An 18,378-nucleotide genomic window follows, 5' to 3' on the forward strand; every position below is an offset into this window, starting at 1 on the left:
CACAGGCCCCAGAAACCAGGAAAAAGGACACTGTGAGGAACCACTTTAATTCAGCAGTAATTTTACAAATGGGACATGGTGGTGATGATGATGGGGATGAAAGCCACCATTGGTTGGACATCTAAACTGCGTCAGTCACCAAGCAAAGCTGCACAAGCCCCAGGAGGTATTTTCCAGCCACATTTCACAGACAAGAAAATCAGAGTTCAGACAGGGGAGGCAACATGTCTGAAGCCCCACAGCTGGGGAGAGAAGAGTCAGGGTTCTGTGAGACCAAGTCTGTGCTCTGGATGCACGCTTTCACGTTATTAACCTCGGTTCCTCCACATCTGCCCAGGGCCTGGCATGAAGCAGGTGCTCAGTAACTGTTTGGTGAGTGAATAAAGGAACACAGGAAAGGGCAACACTGGGTGCTCCTTGGGTTGCACACCTCTCTCCAGGGAACAAAGCACCCTCCAGGCCCAGGAGAACACATGTGCATCCACAGGTGCATTCGCTCACCGATGGCGTGCTGGCCACGTGGCCAGGCACCATGCTGGGCAGGCACTGGAGCACAAGCCACAGGCCCAGGGCTTGCAGGGGCGCTCACCCAACTACGGCTATAGCCACAGCAGCCAGAAGAGTGACAGGTCCAGGTGGCACCACACCATATTTTCCACCATAATCGCCGTCAATTTTCTCTTGGTAGCAGCTCACACAGTGGGAGCAGCCAGATTCTCTAAGGCTGCACCAATTAATTCTTCAAGAGCCTCAACGGCCTTTAAACTCATTAGGATTTGCTTCTGAGGACAAATGATAAATCACACTCAATAGCCTTGGAGCATCCTCCCCTACCACACAAGCACACACTCTTCCACAGGGGACCTGAGCCACCTCCACGGACCTCCCGCCAGGCTCCAGCCAGGTCCAAGCCCATCAGAGTTGGCCGTCATCTTGCCTCTGTGCTTTCTGGGCAGATATTCCACACGTCATCACAGTTCAGAGGAAATTTACAAAAGAGGAAGGGAGAAGCTCCAGCGGGTCACCAGCGGTGGGAAGGGCAGAGTGCTGACTTGGATGATCGCTGCTTCTGCCTGGAGGCCCGGGGCTGGCCAGCCGTGCTCGAGCTCTTAGACACCCACGTCCTCAGGCACCTCTGTGAAACACTATAATCATTCCCTTTCATAGAGGGGGAAACTGAGGCTCAGAGGGGTGTGGTAACTTTCACAAACTCATGAAGCTGAGCTGGGATTTGAAACAAAGTCTGTTTGCCTCCCTGAGTCCTTCTTTCCTGATGCCCCAGGCTGCCCTGGACTCACAGATTCTCCTGACAAACCATGATCCCATGTTCCACAGAGGGCAGCCAGATAACACCCGCACACATGCATACACACTGATACATACTGAGCTCCCATAGCCTGGGGAGCCCTGTCCAATCCCTTCCAGAGACAGCTATTTGCCCAGTCATCACACTGCTTGACTGTGCAGCTGTCCGTCCTGTCCATGTTTTCGAACTGAAGCTGTGTAAATATTAGCACAACTAGTTCATAGTCCAACTTCCTTGAGCAAAAGCCTGACAATCCCGGCAGGGCCGGCAGACCCTCAGGGGCCCTCCGTCAGAAAATCTGGGTTCTACTCCTGGCTCGCTTCGTAATATTCTGAGCAAGTCACTGAATTCCCCACCTTTATGTGCCCATCTAGAAAGGGAAGGAGAGAACCGGGTTGCCGAGGCTCAAAGAGCATAGCATCAAGGCGCTGATGTGCGTGCTGTCAGAGAGAAGCCGTGCTGGCGGGGGCGAGGCTGTGCCGGCAGAGTTTGTCCTGGACCTCTTACAGACTGGGGTCTCCCATGGTCTCTGGAGCTTGCTGATCCTTTTTCGGTTTAGAGAGGATGAGACAGCCAGCTGAAAGGCCTGGCAGGGCTAAGCCTCCGTAGGCCAGGGGCTGAGCTGATTCCCTTCATCCCCCCCACACTCCCCAGGCTTCCTTTGGAACCACATACTGGTCACTCCAGAACAAACATGACCCACCTGCTCTGAGGCCAGAGGGTGTGGGCCTCTCAGTCTCCAGGACACCTGGCCCATGCTCTGGGACCGGGGAAGCAGCTGTGTATCACCAACCCTGACCACAGAAGGACCCAAGGAGGCTCCCCTGTAGCTGGAAGATTTAGATTGGACACGCGGAGGCACTTCCCTCGAGAAGGGATGCAGGACCGATATGCAAAAGAGGTGGCCATGGACATCCCAACTGAAAAAGTGACACTGGAAAGGTCCTAAAGGAGGGGCAGAGAATCCCCTCAGGTCCTCTCAGCTGAGGGCCAGGGAGGAGGTGCAGCCAGCAGGGGGCATGCCGGCTACCATGTCCCCACTAGCCTGCTGGCCCCAGGAGGACAAAGACTGTGAATTTTGCTCACTGCTATGTCCCCAGTGCCTAGAGCAGAGCCTGTACACAGCAGGCACTGAAACTCAAGAGCCTTGGGGCTGACAAGACTTAATGCGCGACCTCAGTTTGCTCTCCTGAGATATGGGGATGCTAATACCACAGGATATGAATGGAAACACAGCATGGGGTGGGACAGCTGCGTAAGGCAGAGGCACGGGTGGGATATGAAAATTGTGACCCCCACTGGTCGGACTGATGCTGCCGATTCCAGACAGCTGGCCTTGCAGCTGTAGCTTGCCCAGCCTCCACCCCAGACGCAAGAAGCAATGGGTCCTTGGGAACCGCAGCCCCACAACCTGACATGGAGCCTCAGGCCCAGAGCCCCAGGCCCCGGCGGTGGGGAGGGGGCAGAGAGGAACACGTGTGTTCTCAGTGTAACCGCCAGACCCACGCTGCAGGACTTTTGAACTCAAAGATCAAAGGGCTGCAGGTGGGCTTCCCCGCAGGGGCCTGACACAAGCCAAGCTAACTTGTCAACAAATCCCCTCCGTCCCACAGCCCTGCTCCTCCGAGGGGCCTGCAGTCAGCGCAGGGGGCAGCTGTGCTGGCGAGCGGAGTGAGGAAATCGATATTCCTAGCACACACACTCTCTCTTTCTCCCTCTGTCCATAAATACAGGCCCTTGGATCTCAGACAGCTGCCCACAGGCCCTGAAGCAGAAAAGGGTGGGTCTCTCCGACACACGCTCGTCGCCCCCAGACCCCATCCCTGACCACACCAGGTGCACATGCGCATGAACACCCGCCCGCCAGCAGCCTCCTCACAGCTGCACTCAGTCACATCAGCAGCCACCCAGGACTGAAGCTCCCTGGCTCCCGGCACGGCGCCGGCAGCACACCGGGACTACCTGCGCAGAGCCCTGAACGGCCCGCGTCCTTGAACGCACACACTCGCCCGGCTCTCTCTGACACCGGCCTGGGGTCTCGCTCACGCAAGCCCGCAGGAGGACTCCTGGCAGCTTCTGCTCGCCTGCCACCAGACACAAGTGCAGCGCCCTCTCACCAACTCCAGCCGCTGGCTCTCCCGACTCCACCAGACACCAACGCCCACCAGCTTCTCCCGGGAAATTCACCCACGCACGAGCTCCCATCCTAAGTCACTCGAACACACACACTCCTGTCCTGACAGCAACTCTTTTTCTCACACGCACAAACTCTGGTCCTGTGTCTGGTTCACACACAGACACTAACACAGACACGCTCCACACTCCACCCTGTCAGCCTTCCTCACTCACCCCGGCGCCCATCTGGCAGTCTCGCGCACCCTCGCACACCCATTCCCGCAGCCCCTCTCCGGCACACACTTACACTTACATCCCGGCAGTCTCCCACAAACCATCGCACAACAGAACACAACGCACTGCATGCCACCGTGCCGCGGCCGGTCTCGGTGCAGCCCCTCCCCGCCGCCCTGCGGCCCGAGCCCCCGCGCCCACCCCGGCCCCGCCCGCCCGGGCCCTTACCCGCTGTCAAGCTCCAGCTCCAGCAGGGATTGCGTCCGCTCAGAGTTGCAGTGCAGGCACCACATGGCGGCCGCGGCGGGGTGACCCGGCCGGGCGCCCGGGACCCAGGCCCGGCCGAGCGCGGCCGACTCCCGCCAGAGGCAGCCGGAGTCCGGGGCCGACACCGACCACCCCGACACCTGACCACCCGCCACGCGACCACCTCGGGTCGCCCAGCCCACGGCCCGGCGGTTCCCGCTGCTCCCGGCCCCTCGTCCGAGCCCCAGGCCGGCCGAGCCCACCCCTCCGCGCCACCGCCGCCCGCCTGGCGCAGCGCGAGGCCGGGCCGGAGGAATGTGGCCCCGGAGGGGGCGGGGCCCGGGGCGGGGCCGAGGCCGGGCGGCGCGGGCCGCGTGGGGCAGCGCAGGGGGCGGGGCCGCGCGCAGGGGGAGGAGCCATGTGCAGGGGGCGGGGCACAGAGGGCGGGGAAGCGCGCAGGGGGAGGGGCCGGCGCGCAGGGGGCGGGGCACAGAGGGCGGGGAAGCGCGCAGAGGGCGGGGCAGAGAGGCCGGGGATGCGCGCAGAGAGCGGGGCGCGGGGGGCAGCGCAGGGGGAGGGGCCGGGGCGCAGGGGGCGGGGCAGAGAGGGCGGGGATGCGCGCAGGGAGCGGGGCGCGGGCGGAAGCGCAGGGGGAGGGGCCGCGCGCCTGGGACGGGGCGAGCAGAGCCGGTGTTCCCTGGCTATTGCATCTCGTGTACCAGCAAGCTAGGGCCTTTTGTGGGAGGATCGCGCACTCGCTCCAACACAGAGCCCCCCAACATCCATATCTCCCTCGCCAACCTGTAGGCACAACAAATGCAAAACCCGGAAGCAGCCAACTAGCCTATTCTGCCGACAGCGCCAACCTCTGCCAATCCTGACTTCGGTCTCAGTTTATAAAAGGGGGCCTTTGCTCTCCTGGAGGGGGTGGCTCTGGGGCTCTGATGCCCCTGACCCAGAGAAAGGAGTGGGTCCCATCTTGAGGCTGGGGACACCCTTTTGGGGACTTTTTGATGAAGATCTGATGAAAACAGCTTCTTTCTCCCCAAACCCACCCAAACTCCTGCCCTTCCCTCACCGGGAGACAACTTTCAGACCACCACAGCAGGTTTAAAGTAACGCTAATTAGCATTTTTGAGCTTTTTACTGACGTTTGGTCCTCAAGACAACATTGTGATGCAAGTGGAGTTACTACTAGCTCCATTTTCCAGAAGAGGAAACGGAAGCTCAGTTGAACTGGATTAACTCCATGAGGCTTTCCCTCACCTCCTCTCCCAGGCTACACAGCTCTCCCTACTATAAGCAATCACGGCTTGCTGTTCTAAATTTGCATATTTACTTGTTTATTAACTGCCCTTGGGCTTCATGAAGGCATGCACAGTGCCCAGCACCCACACTGTGGAATGCCCAAATGTGGTTGGGAGACATCAAGCAGACACAGGTACAATGGAAACCCCACCTGCCCTGGGCTGCCCCACCTGCAAGTCCATCTCCTGGAGGGCCAGGCAGCCCGCAAGTCTGCGTGAGTCAGGAAGCTGTGGGAAGCCACTAATGCAGGGGAATAGTCTTGTGTCCTTTTGAATCTTTCATTTGGAGTGGGTGGTGCAAAGGGCCCGATGATGAGTGTTATTTCCAAATGGGGAAACTGTGGTTGAGTGGGGGACGGGGAAGGAAGAGGGCCGGGCTAGCCCAGCCTGCAGCACAGGCAGGGGCAGTCCCTAGAGCCAGTTCAATGCACCACGGCTCCCAGGCAAGAGGCTGAGCAGGAAGTCAGTGCTCCTTACTGCCCATTCCACAGTCCTCCTCTTAAGCTTCTGATGTTTTCTTTGCTACACTAAAAATAAATAAAGACACAGAATGGGAGAAAGCATTTACAAATCATATATCTGATAAGGCTCTAGGATCCATACTATATAAAAAAACTCTTACAACTCAACAATAAAAAAGCAAATAACCCAATTTAAAAATGGGCAAAGGATCTGAATAGACTGTTCTCCAAAGAAGATATACGAATGGCCAATAAACACACCTAAAAGATGCTCAACATCCCTTGTGATTGGGGGAATGCAAATCGAGACCACCATGAGGTATCACCTCACCCCCACAAGGATGACTAGAATCCAGAATAATGACAGAGGTACCTACACACAAGGATTCTGGAAGGAGAAGACCACTGAGCAACACTGCTCAAAGATTGCAATCATATCCTGCATCCTGTTTGGGGGGTTGGGGAGGGAGGCAGTTGGGAGGGAATAGGGTTGAAATAGTCCAGTTGTGGGGGTCAGGAGGTGGAAAACTCCCACCTCAGCTTGAACTACCCTCTAAAAATAGGCTGCACTAAATGCAGCCAAGAGAATTCCCCCAGCCCAGCTGTGGGAATAGTCCAGACACTGGCTCTGACAGCCTCACGACCCGGATTCTCCAAGAATTCCAGGCACTTCTCCAGGCCCAGGCCCTCGCCGCCTGCCAGGATGATCTTGGCGACATTGTTCCGGCTATGATTTAGAAGAAGGGGCTTGAATTTCCCCGTTAGCATTTGGAATACCAGAGGATGCAGTCCCTGGAAACCAAACATCTCTTAACTCTCTTGTTCTATCTTCCTACAAACTGTGCTTCTTGCTTAGCAGATTAATAATTTAAGGAATCGTGAGGTGAGACAAGTTCCAGCCTGAAGAGGCAGAGAAAGCCAATTTTTCTGCTGCAATGACTAGACTGGACAGAATTCTTACATGTACCATTTGGGCAAATTGCTCAGCCTTCTGAGTCTCAGCTTCCTCAATTGTAAAGTGTGGCTCATCAGTCACCTCTACCCTGGCTAACTCACCTTGCTGTTTAAATTAATTTAGCATGCATTTATAAGTGTTTACTCTATGCCTGTCTTCTGAGGCCTCAATTGGGAGACACTGATGTGACAAATGTCCCCCAGTGTGATAGTCTCAAAGAAAGAGCCTATAACTTTGCCCCATGAAAGGCTCCAAAGATGAAGAGACACTTGGGTTGGGTTGGGCCTTGAGGAATGAGTAGGAGCCCACATGTGGGGTTGTAGGAGGCAAGAAAGTCATGAAAATGTTTAGTTCCACTCTATCATCATGGGCTTCAATCCTGAGCTGCTTGCTTCCCGTTTCACATGCCACAACCCAAATTCATCCCCATCTTTCTGGCTTCTGACAGCCTCCTGTCTTCCACAGCCTCCCTGCTGTCCTTCAACCAGACATGTGGCACCCCAACAAAGGCCAACCTTTGCAGTCCCTCTCCCAGAGCTGTCAGGATGAAGGTCAGCCCCTCCACATGGTGGGCCTCAAGGTCTGGTTCAGGCTCATCTCTCCAGCCCTCACCTCTCATCATGCCCCCCCAAGCCTGCCACACCCCAAGCAATACTAATCTTTCAGTCCCCAAACTCCCACTGTGCCTGGCTCATGGCAGGACTTTGGGTTTCAGCTTTTGATGTTACTGCTCCCAGAAAGCCACGCCCGACCAGCCCCTAGTCCATGTTAGAAACTCTCCTCCACACTCTCAGGCGACTCTGCACCTGCTCTCTCATCGCACCAGTGAGCTCAGCTATCCCTGCCAGGTGAGCTGTGCCCACGTCCTTCTCTGCAGTGTCCCCCCACGCCTATGAGGGGGCCTGGGACACAGAGGTGCCCAGCAGTTGGATCAATCAAAGGTTGTCAAACTAAGGCCCGAGAGCCAGACCTGGCCCACTTCCAGTTGTTTTGTTTTTTTTTTTTAAATAAAGTTTTATTGGAACAGAGTCACACATTCACTTACGTATCGTTCATGGATACTTACTTTTCTGCTACAACAAAGTTGAATAGCAGCAGAGACACATGGCCTGGGGGCGTAAAATATTTACATCTAGCCCTCCACAGAAGCAGTTTGTCAGCCCTGAAATAAATGAAGCTCCCCTGAAGGATTTCTCCTCGGCTCCAGTGACCCCTGCGATGCCCTGCTGGTTCAGCCTGTGCCCTGGCTCAGGCCCCAAGGACACGACCTGACGAGCAGAATCCAAACGTCATGAGGGAAGATGGTGACTAAAACAGTACAGCTGGGCCAGGTGACCTTCAGACAAGAGGGCCACAAGATGAGATAATCCACTGTTGGGGACAAATGCTACAGAGCTACCTGCCCATGTGCACAAAGTCTTAGGTTCAAGGATGCTAGTCGTTTCTAACAGCAGAACATGGAGGTGAAACCCGCAATGTCTCTCCATGGGAACCGGTTAAGTAAACTGTGGTACCCCTCAGTGGAGTCTCATGTGAAAAACATGGCGGCAGCATCATACACACTTATAGGAAAAGATCTGAGACATGACATTCGATAAAAAGTCCAGAAAAATGTGAAACATATTTACAATAAAATATATAGGACACTAGTGCGCTTATAGAGATAATATAATTGTAAACTATTTCTTAGACCCAAGAAACAGGTACCAGTGGTTGCCTCTGGGAAGAGAAACTGGGGGCTCCAGAGATTTCTGGAGATGGGCCTCTGCCCTTTAAGCTTGAGGTCTCACTGGGACAGGGATGGGAAGGAGGAAGGAGGGCTTTTCACTCTGTGCCCTTTTATAGTTTTTGGAATTTTAAACAAGTGTTTATTACCTTAAAAAAAAAAAGGCCAGTAAAATAAAGAAATCAATAAAAGACATGGTAATCCAGAGGACTGGAGGTCTTCTAGCATCTTCTAGGAAACTCTGCAGCCTGCCAGAGCCAGGCCACAAAGACCACAAATTCCATATTGTACTTAAGCTGCCTCTTGGGGCACTCCCAGCTCCTCATCTTTTGAGCAGGTTGTCTTGCTGACAGAGCTGCCCTGTAGCTGTTCGAGCTTCCCTCTCAGTGTCTGTCGGTCATTAATGTTACTCTTCATAACACTGAGACAGACGTGCCTGCATCACAGACAGAGGCTGAGTCCAGGAGGGGGCTCTGCGAGCATCCTTCCAGCCCAGCTCCTCGTTTCACAGACAGGGAAGCTGAGAGGTGAAGGGAGGTGCCCCAGGGCCTGTGCCACGTACTAGAGACAGTGATGCTGGCCCCGGCGCCCTGCCTCCCAGGCCACAGCACCCCACTGCCGGGATGGCCCAGCAGGGACTCGAACAGCACAGCACTTCGCCTGGTGCAGGTGAGTCGTAGGTTCCACGCAGAACAGAACTTACTCGTATGAGGGTTGGATGCTGTGAAAAACCAGAGAGAGATGCACAGAACACAGAACTCTGCAGAGTGACATCTCAGGGAAGCCAGTTAGTCCCTCAGAAGAGAAATCACCCAGATAAATAAGGCTGTTCTTATTAAGTGCCAAGTTACTTTTTCAATTTCAATCATTTTTAACAGAAACCTCTTGCAAGTCATGGACTTCCAAAATCTTACTAAACAAAGTAAACTAAATGGCCTTGGGATAGCTTGCTTTGGGAGGCCAGGGGTCACCCTGAGGTGGTTGTTAGTCCTGCACTAGACAGCAGGCCCCATTTTCCTCTCGGGCCATTCACCTGCTCAGGCACTACCCTGGTTGTCATCCAGCCCCTGACTCTTTCCACCTCATTCTCAGCTACCATCCCTATGATATAGTTACTCCCAGTATGCACTGGGCACTTTTCTGTCCCAGTGCCTTTGCTTATGCTATTCCCACTTCCAGGGTTGCCTTCTTCATCTGCTTGGCAATCTCCTACTCAACCTTCAAGGCCCAGTCCAAATGTCACCTTCTCCTTGACCCCCCACCTAGTGCCCCCACCCCTCAGGCAGAGTGAGAACCCCTCAACCAGACTGTAGGCACTTTGAGGACAGGGACAATGGCTCTCCACTCACTCTCCTGGTTGGGGGCTTGGACACTGCCACTGCTCCACATAACTGACCTAGTTCCAGACACCTGTCATGGCACCAGGGGAATTGAGTCCCAACCACAAAAACCTCAATGGAGTCGGATTGGCCAAGACCTGGACTGTGATAGTGAGATTAAAGTGGCCTTAATGTTAGCATGTCCTAGGACTTCAGAGCCGGAAAGAGTCACCATGATCCAGTGCTGCCCGCCCATTGTGTAGATGAGGGACCTGAGGCTCAGAGAGCGGGGAGCACTTCCCCAAGTCATGCTGGGGCACAGCCAGAACGGGTCGCCTGACTTCCTTTCCACAGCTCCTTCCCCACTGCCCTGACAAAGGAAGCCACGGGGTCAGGGAACATTGTGGTTGAGGTCTAAGGAGGCTGTTTTCCTGCGGTGTTTAAATGAATGATAAAAATCACATGCAGTTGTTATCATGCCGACAGCTGACAAATGGATTAACACAGCCTGAGAGGGCATGGGAGAGACCCTGAGGGAGGGGTTACAACAACACAGAGTTAGGACACGGGGTCAGCCCCAAGGAGAAACGAAACTCCACGCTGGTACAGGGTGTCTCCGCAGGAGCCCTGAAAAATCTAGCACGTGACAGTGACTAATGAAGTGAACATCATGGCCAGGAATGATCACTTCCTCCAAGAAGCCCTGCCAGCCTGGATCCTCAGAGCACTCTACATTCCCGTGGCAGTGCTGGTTTGTCGTAGAAGTGAAAGGAGATGGTGGTGGTCCTGACAGAGCGGATGTGCTCACGGCACCCCTCCCCAGTCTGGCTGCTCCCGTGGGCACACTCCATCCCTACTGGTCCCGTGGCTGGGCCTGGCCAGGTGAGCAGGGCTGCTTGTCCTGGAGTCCAGGGGGCAGGGCCTGCGGAGAACAGGCCAGTGGTTTCTGAAGTTGGGCTACTTGAGTCACGAGTCTATTCAAGTGGATGGGAAATGGCCATTTGCCGGTCTTCTGGCAGGATTCAAGGGCTTTGATGACATCAGGAGGAAACCGAGAAGCAAAAAGCTGAGCCGGTGCCTCCACCGGTGAAGGCTCTTCCCCAGCGCCTGTCACACGTCCGTCACGCTTCCCATCAGAGTGCCCTGCCAGCCGCAGGATGCAGCCCAAAGTGCCCCCGCTTCAGCCCCTCATCCTCAGCTCTCCTTTCCCTGGCTGGTGGCACAGGGAAGCCACCACCAGACCGCAGGCAGGGCGGGGGAGGACCCACAAGGCTTACGCTGAGTGGGTTCAGCCCTCCCTCGGGGACAGCTCCAGGAAAATGACTCCAGGCAGTTCCAGGTCTGCCCCACTGTGCCCGCTCTCTGTGCCTGAGAAAGAGGCCAAGCTGCCCCCAGCTCTCCACCCCAGACCGAGGAGGCAGGCCTGTGGCTAGCAGGCCAGGACATCCATCCCAGTCCCCCTGCCCTGTGTGACCCCAGGCACAGCTTTCCGGGGCCTCAGCATCTTCACCTACAAAGACGGGACGGCAGCACCTTCCCCACAGGATTGGTGTGAGGCCTGGCAATGATACCAGTAACCGCCTCGCCAAGCCAGGCGTCCAGGAGGGCCCAGGGCCCGGCAGTCCTTTCTGTGCTGTGCGTGGCCCCCGTGCCTGGCACCAGAGCTAAAGCACAGAGGAGCTGCTGTGTGCTGAATGCAGACATGCCCTGTCCACTGAGGCTGCACCCTGGGAACGCCCCGCTCCGGCCGTCCGGGGAGCATCAAATCCCAGCTCCCCCTGGGGCCAGCCCGGGGGCTGAGCGGTCAGGTGTGCACGCTCCGCTTTGGCGGCCGGGGGTCCACCAGTTCAGATCCCGGGCGCGGACCGATCCTTAGGCCATGCTGAGGCAGCGTCCCATGTAGCAGAGGCAGAAGGACCTGCAACTAGAGTATACAACTAGGTACTGGGGGGCTTTGGGGAGAAGAACAAGAAGAAAAAAACAAATCCTAGCTCCCCTGCAACAGCGTGCAGTCTCGAATCTCGGGCAAGTGGCTGGTCTTTCTGAGCCTCCTTTCCCACCTCCCTGCCTCTTTGGTCTCTTCCTTAAGCCGGGGGGCTGTTACCTCTCGTGACAGCCATGGCCACCTCACACAGGCACATACTCTGGATCGGGCACTTTACAGAAGCGATTGCATTTAATTCTCAACGACCCTCCATTTTACAGATAAACTGAGGCTCAGAGAGATTGGGTAACTTACCTGAGGCCACATAGCTAGTGCCAGAATAGTCAGGGATTTGAGCGCAGGTCCATTTGGCTCCCAAACCATGCATGTAACCGTGAAGCTGGACCTGTGCCTTCTTCCCCTAAACAGGTGCTTGCTGAATGCAGGCCCTGTGCTCAAAGCTCTGATGTGACCGCTGAGTTAAGCTTTACAATGACCTCCAAGGTAGGCACGATTATTACGCTCCTCAATTTGTCATCCAGAAAAAGAAACCGAGGCTCGGAAGGTTTAAGGAATTTGTTTCAGGGCAAACAACCAGAGAGGGAAGGATTTGAACCAGGGCTGTCTGAGTCCCAGTCGATGCTTCTCCAGGAGGCCCCTGAAGGAGCCATCTCCCCTCTCGGCTCCCCTCTCGGCTGGTATGACGTGGATCACAAAACCAAAAGCAGCCTCCCCAGCCCAAGCCTGCGGGTCAGACCCCTGACTCTGTCCCCTTATTGGCAGCACGGCCTTGGCATGGCCTCTGTGAGCCTCGGTTTCCTCCTCTGTGAAGTGGGAATGACGGTAACGCGTATCTGAGGTTGTCACCGAGACTTCAGGGAGACGTCAAGGCTGGGGCCCTCACTTCCGCCCTCATGGGGGCACAAGTTCTGTCCACCGCTGCCCACACTGGGCCTGCCCCAGAACCCAGTTCACAAATCCCCATTCCATTCGCTCTGCTCTCCTCCAGGGCCATGCCCCCTCCCTCTGGAGTGGGGTGCACTTGGGAGGAGCAGCAGGGGCGCAGCAGTGGCTGCTGGGGGACTTGAGGTCTCTGCCAGCCCTGCTGGGCAGGCCCAAAGGACAGGCGGGGTCACACTGGGGAGGCGGTCCTTGCCTCCTCCCCTCTCCTCCCCAGCTGCCTGCTCTTCCCTCCACATGCCCCTTGGTACGAGCGCCCCTGGGAACTTGGGACCAGGGATGAATTAAAATCTGCGGTTCCAGCCCCACCCCCAGGAGGGGGACAGACCCCACAGTGAAGAGTCCTGAGATGGCCCACACATGTTCCAACGGCCGGGCGGCCCGCTCGCCGTCACTCACTCCCAGGGACCTTCCTGGGCCACCAGGTCAAGCACACCCACCCTCTCCATCTCATCTAATTCCCTTTAGAGCCCAGCTCACAGCCCACATTTGTCTTCAGTCCCCGTTTACTTATTCACCGTCCGCCTCCTCCGCGAGAAGAAAGCTCCATGGAGGAGGGGACTTTGTTCACCACTGTGTCCCCAGGATCCAGAGGGTGCCTGGGCCACAAGAGGGGCTCAGTAAATGTGTGGTAAGTGAGTGAATCCTGTGAGTGAAGCAGACTCACCCTGCTTCAGGGACAACCGCAGGGACGGGGCGAGACGTGTGAGCCAGCCAGGGCTCGGTGGGCCGGCCCACTGCCCATTCTGCCCTGTCTCACTCACCTGGGCCAGTGCCCCTCTCTACACCACAGGTCCTGGAAGGGCCGTGGAAACCGCTTTTCAACAACACAGATTCTCATCTCCAGGATGCCCAGTACTTACAGGGACCTGTCAGCTAAAGATTTTATTAAAAAGATGCATGCCTTTGGCAAAGCGAGTGAGTGTCCTTGACATATCTGGGCTTCTTCCCTAGTAGTTTTGCTTAAGCTGGGACCCATCTGGATTAAAGGGAGTGGGGGAATTGAGGGAAACTAGAAAAAAAAATGTAGAAAGCTACAGGGACTTGCTCTGCTCCGGAACACCCCGCCCGGCAGCACGGGTCGGTCCCCGCGGCAGGGCCAGTCCACACTGCAGGGGCTGCCAGGGAAGGAAGCTTGCTCACTCTCAAGGAGTGCGTTCAGTTCACACGGCGGAACGGCTACGAGGGGGTGCCAAGCCCAGGCCCCGGTGGCCCTTGACTTAATGAATAGATGCGTTCACTTATAACAAGCGCTGGGGACGCCTGTTTTGCAAATGGATGCCACTAAGTGCTCAGAAGCAACAGCTTCTCTTAAGTGGGTTAAGCGTCGTCCTCTGCGATCTTTACAGTATTGATTTAACCAACACCTTCTTTTGTCCCAGTGGGAGGGAGACTTCAACCGTTGGACCTGATCCACTGATTCGGGACTGATGGAGATGGGGCATGTGTGACACCCGCTTCTTTACCTGAACAAATCTATAACTGAGACCGTGCGTGTCCCTGAACGTGTTGAACAACTGCCCCCAACATTTATTACCACCTACTGTGTGTCAGGCACTGACTAGGCATTGCAGAGGACGCAGAGACAAATCGGATGTGGGCCCTCCCCACAGGAAGCTCGGTGGGTACGGGGACTGGAGGTAATTCAGAATCGTTGGTGCCAGCCTGTTCCCACAGGAGTTCACATAATCCTGACGGCAGCTCTACAAGGTGGGTGGGTATCCCAGTTTATCACGGAGGCCCTTGAAGCCCAGAGAGGGTAAGTAATTTGCCCAAGACACACAGCCATAAATGAGGGAGCCGGGATTAGAACTCAGACAGGCTGACACTCAGCCTTCGTGCTTTTCACTCCTCCAACGGTTCTCAAAGTGTGGTTCCAGGGACAGCAGCAGCCACAGTCCTAGCCGGAAGTCAGTGGGAATGCACCTTCTCACCCCCCAGGTGATTCTGATGCCTGCTGCAGTCTGAGAACCTCTGCGCTAGGCCAGGGCACTAAAGCGAGTGATCAATACAATCATGGGAGCAACCTGGCATAGGAGCAGGAACGACTGCAAGCTGATGGGGTGGCCATCAGGGAAGGCTTCCTGGAGGAGGTGACACCTCTCCTGGGATCTGTGGCACACATGGGAATTCAATGGCTGGCCCAGGAGAAGGGCACTCCAGATACAGGGAACAGCATGAGTGAACGCTTGGTGAGCAGGGGGAAAAAACCGCTGTTCTGTGTGTATGTGGAGAACTAAGGGTGAGTATGGTGGAGCTGGGAGGGATGAGGCCAGGGATGCAGAGGGGCTTTATCCTATGGGGGTGTGCAGGGGTGGGGCTCGCAGACATGGTCTGGATTTACCCCCAGGTTAGTTTTCCCACGACCGCATAGTACCTGTATACCAATTAGTTACCACTGTTCTTTCTATCAGGGAAACTTTCTGTCTGCTCCATCAACGACAAACCAGTCTCGGTGAGCAGAAAGTGAATGTTCCCATAAAAATAAATCACCAAAACCAAAACACTGTTATAAAGTCCCGCTTGGACCCTGTTATCAGCAGAAGGCCCGGGCTTGAGGCCTGTTCTGTCTCTGTTTAAAACAGAAGTGAGCAAGTGTGGAGAGTCCTGTTCCACAAGGCGGCCGTAAGACAGAAGGATGCTTTCTGTGCCCTGACAGGGAAAGAGATACAAGATACAATGCTGAGTGCAAAAAGTAAGGTGAAGAATGCTGTATTTGGGTAAAAAAGGAAAGGGGAAGAGTATACACACACGCTGATATATGCATAAAATGTCTCTGGACAGTGGTCACCTCCGGGGGGACCTGGGCCAGGGCTGGGAGGGGGCTCACTGCTCACAGTGTACCTTCTGAATCTTTTGGTCTTGAGCCCCGTGGCTATATATATTTATTTTTTTTGAGGAAGATTAGCCCTGAGCTGACTACTGCCAATCCTCCTCTTTTTGCTGAAGAAGCCTGGCCCTGAGCTAACATCCGTGCCCATCTTCCTCTACTTTATATGTGGGACGCCTACCACAGCATGGCTTGCCAAGTGGTGCCATGTCCGCACCCGGGATCTGAAGCGGCGAACCCGGGCCACTGAAGCGGAACGTGCGAACTTAACTGCTGCGCCACTGGGCATGCCCCCATGTGACTGTATTAATTTCTGTAAAATAACGAAACATAACTAAGCCTTTTTTTGAGCGATAAAGAGGCGTTGAAGACATGTTAGCACCGCCCACACCCTGGTCTCAGTGTAAACAGAAGGGCTGGAAGCGCACGGGGAGGGGAACGACATTCTCTGGGTCCACGTCACCGAATGTTGACCCTGTGGCTCACACTCCCAGAAACCCTGCTTGTGGGTCACAGGGATCTGAGAATGCTTTTTTTGCAGCAAGAAATAACCCCCTCAAGCATGAAATGACTTCCCTGTCACCTAAGGCTGGGGAAGGCTGCCTGGTGCCAGGGGGACATGGTAGGCGGGGGTGGGACCAAGGCCGGTTCCCTCCTCTGCATCTCCCGCATCGTGAAGAGAGACGGGCCGGCCTTGGGAGTGCCTCCTGCCCTCGAGGCAGGCGTCTGCAGCTTGACGGACACTGTGTCCCACCGTCAGGATCAAGTCCATAAGGAAATGGAGACACAGAGAGGTAAAATGGCATGCCTGGAGGCCACCCAGCTGGCCGTGGCAGAGCTGGGATCCAACCTGTGGGCCTCGGTGTGAAGAGTCGAGCAGCCCCTGAGCTAAGTGGGCCTGGGCTGGTAAGAGAAGCTGACCCCATGAAATGTCAACCTCAAGACCCGGAGCAGACCCACAGCGAGCAGCCCTCGTGCAACACACTCCAGAGACAATTTTGGTCTCTCTCGCAATTTCCATAAATGACTGCAATTTATGTGTTAATAGCAAAGATATTAAGGTTTGGAAATCCCTGGAGTGTTACAAACGCCATTTGTAATTACAAGCACACAACAATTTGTTCAACATGTCAGCTACGTCTGCGTAATTATTACCCTGGTTGAGGGTAATCCCATTTACCTCACCGCAGGGCACGGGGAAGGAAGCCGGCAATGGGGTGCTGGGCTTGGACCTCACTGTTTTCCTCACGGCCATTTCCTCCTCCAGGATCCCCCTGCTCCTCCTGCACTGGGCCCGGGCTTGGCGTTGCCTGCAGGCGCCCATGTAGGGACAAGTGGGCCCGTCTTCCTGGGAGGCATTCCTGGCGGATCCTGCCTCGGGTCCTCAGGAGGGCCCGGTTCCAGGCCTGCTTCCCATCTTCCCTGGACAGTCTGAGGACAACACTACCTTCTAGTAAATTCCCTCTCGCTTTAGTCAGCCAGCCTGTCGCATGCTGCTTGCAGTCAAGGCTCTAGCTTCTGCCCCTTGGTCTCCCTTGGTGACCACCTGTAGGTCCGTGACAGGGACGGTTAATTGCACTAGCTGTTAGCTGGTGGCTGCCATTTCCTGAGCACCGATGCCATGCTGGGCGCTCTGCGGGGCCTACACAGGGAGTCTGCAACCCTTCCAACCACAGAGAGGGCACTGGCCACAACTTATAAGAGGGACGGGGCTCAGAAGGACCAAACCACTTGCCCAAGATACAAGATCGCACACGAGAACGCGGGGAGCTGGGATTTGACGGATGGCCTGAGCCCTGGCGTCCCCACTCTGGGACGCAGCCTCTGTTGGAAAGGACACTGCTTGTGCGCTTTGGCTCCAGTACCAGGTGTGGGGCCACGGTGGGCAGGGGAAGAGACTGCCGGGCTCTGAAGGCCTCCTGGGGGCCCGGCCCGGCTAGGCTAACAGTGGTTGGGCACTCACTGCACGCTTTACACAGGTAGCCCGTTGACGCCTGCCCAGCCCGTGAGCCCAGCCTCCGCTGTCCACATTTCACTGACCGAGGCCACAGAGCGAGACCTGGACCCGAGCTCTCCAGCTCCAGCCCCCAGGCCCCTGTCCTTCCCAAAGGGTGGTTTCACTTGGCTGTCCCCAGGTCGAGCTTGATGGCAAATTTAGACCGGCTTAAATAGACAGCTCAGGGCACAGCTGGAGGAACGGTCCTCGGAAGGGATGAAAGATGGGGTGGTGGGCTGCCAGCCAGAGCCACCGAACCAGCAGCCTGGGCGCCCGGGTGTGGGGACAAGGAAGTGGGACCACCGGAGCCTGACCACAGAGGTCCCCAGCCCCACCTCACTGGCCTGGGCCACAGCTGGGGGGCTGGCGCCACCTGTCGCCCTGCTGGAGAACTGCAGTCTGGCCTTCTCAGCCCCAAGACAGAGCAGGCCTGATAGGGTGGTGCCCCAGCCCTGGGGCAGGGGCCCAGAGCCAGCCTCAGGACCCCACCCTAAGTTTCTTCATTCAAACCCCTCTGTCCTGCCTGCACGACCTAAGACGCACTCATCCCCAACCCTCCTTGTCTACAGAGGAAGGCCAGCCCGGTCAGGACGCAGAGCTGGACTCAAACTCAATTCCACTGACATTTCACCTTAGCAACATATCACTGCCCTCTTCAACCCTGGTTCCTCACTGACGAAGAAATAAGCACGAGCTCCTTCCACATCCTCGAGCCCCTAGGATTCGGCCTCTCCCTCTCTCTGCCCCCCTACTCTGCTCCTGCCTCACACCCAGCACATTGGCTCCTGCCCCTGGGCCTTTGCACATGTGGTTCCCTCTGCCTGGTACACCCATCTCTCTCTTTTCACGCCTTAACCCTGACTCCACCTTCGTGCCTCAGCTCCTTCTAGGAAGCTTTGCCTGACCTCCTCTCAGGCCCCGGTGAGCAATTCCTCCCAGCACTTGGGCAACGCTGTTTGTGGCAGCATTTTCCTCCCCTTCACTGGACAGCTCCATGAG

At 56.0% G+C, this 18,378-nt stretch overlaps 1 protein-coding gene across 29 annotated transcripts in view; it reads right to left on the reverse strand.

The window, feature by feature from the left end:
- Positions 1-18,378, reverse strand: part of IQSEC1 (IQ motif and Sec7 domain ArfGEF 1) — a 353,310-nt gene that overhangs the window by 74,123 nt on the left and 260,809 nt on the right. For 3 of the 29 annotated variants that reach the window (XM_001489388.6, XM_070237177.1, XM_023619881.2), the window contains exon 1: positions 3,884-4,128. The exons of the other annotated variants lie outside the window; for them this stretch is intronic. In XM_001489388.6, coding sequence (XP_001489438.2) covers positions 3,884-3,948 — 65 coding nt within the window. In that variant the 5' untranslated portion in view covers positions 3,949-4,128. Of the gene's footprint in view, positions 1-3,883; positions 4,129-18,378 lie in introns of those variants that run through there. 29 annotated transcript variants of the gene reach the window in all.

Source organism: Equus caballus, chromosome 16, assembly GCF_041296265.1.
Source record: "Equus caballus isolate H_3958 breed thoroughbred chromosome 16, TB-T2T, whole genome shotgun sequence".
NCBI classification, from domain to species: domain Eukaryota; kingdom Metazoa; phylum Chordata; class Mammalia; order Perissodactyla; family Equidae; genus Equus; species Equus caballus.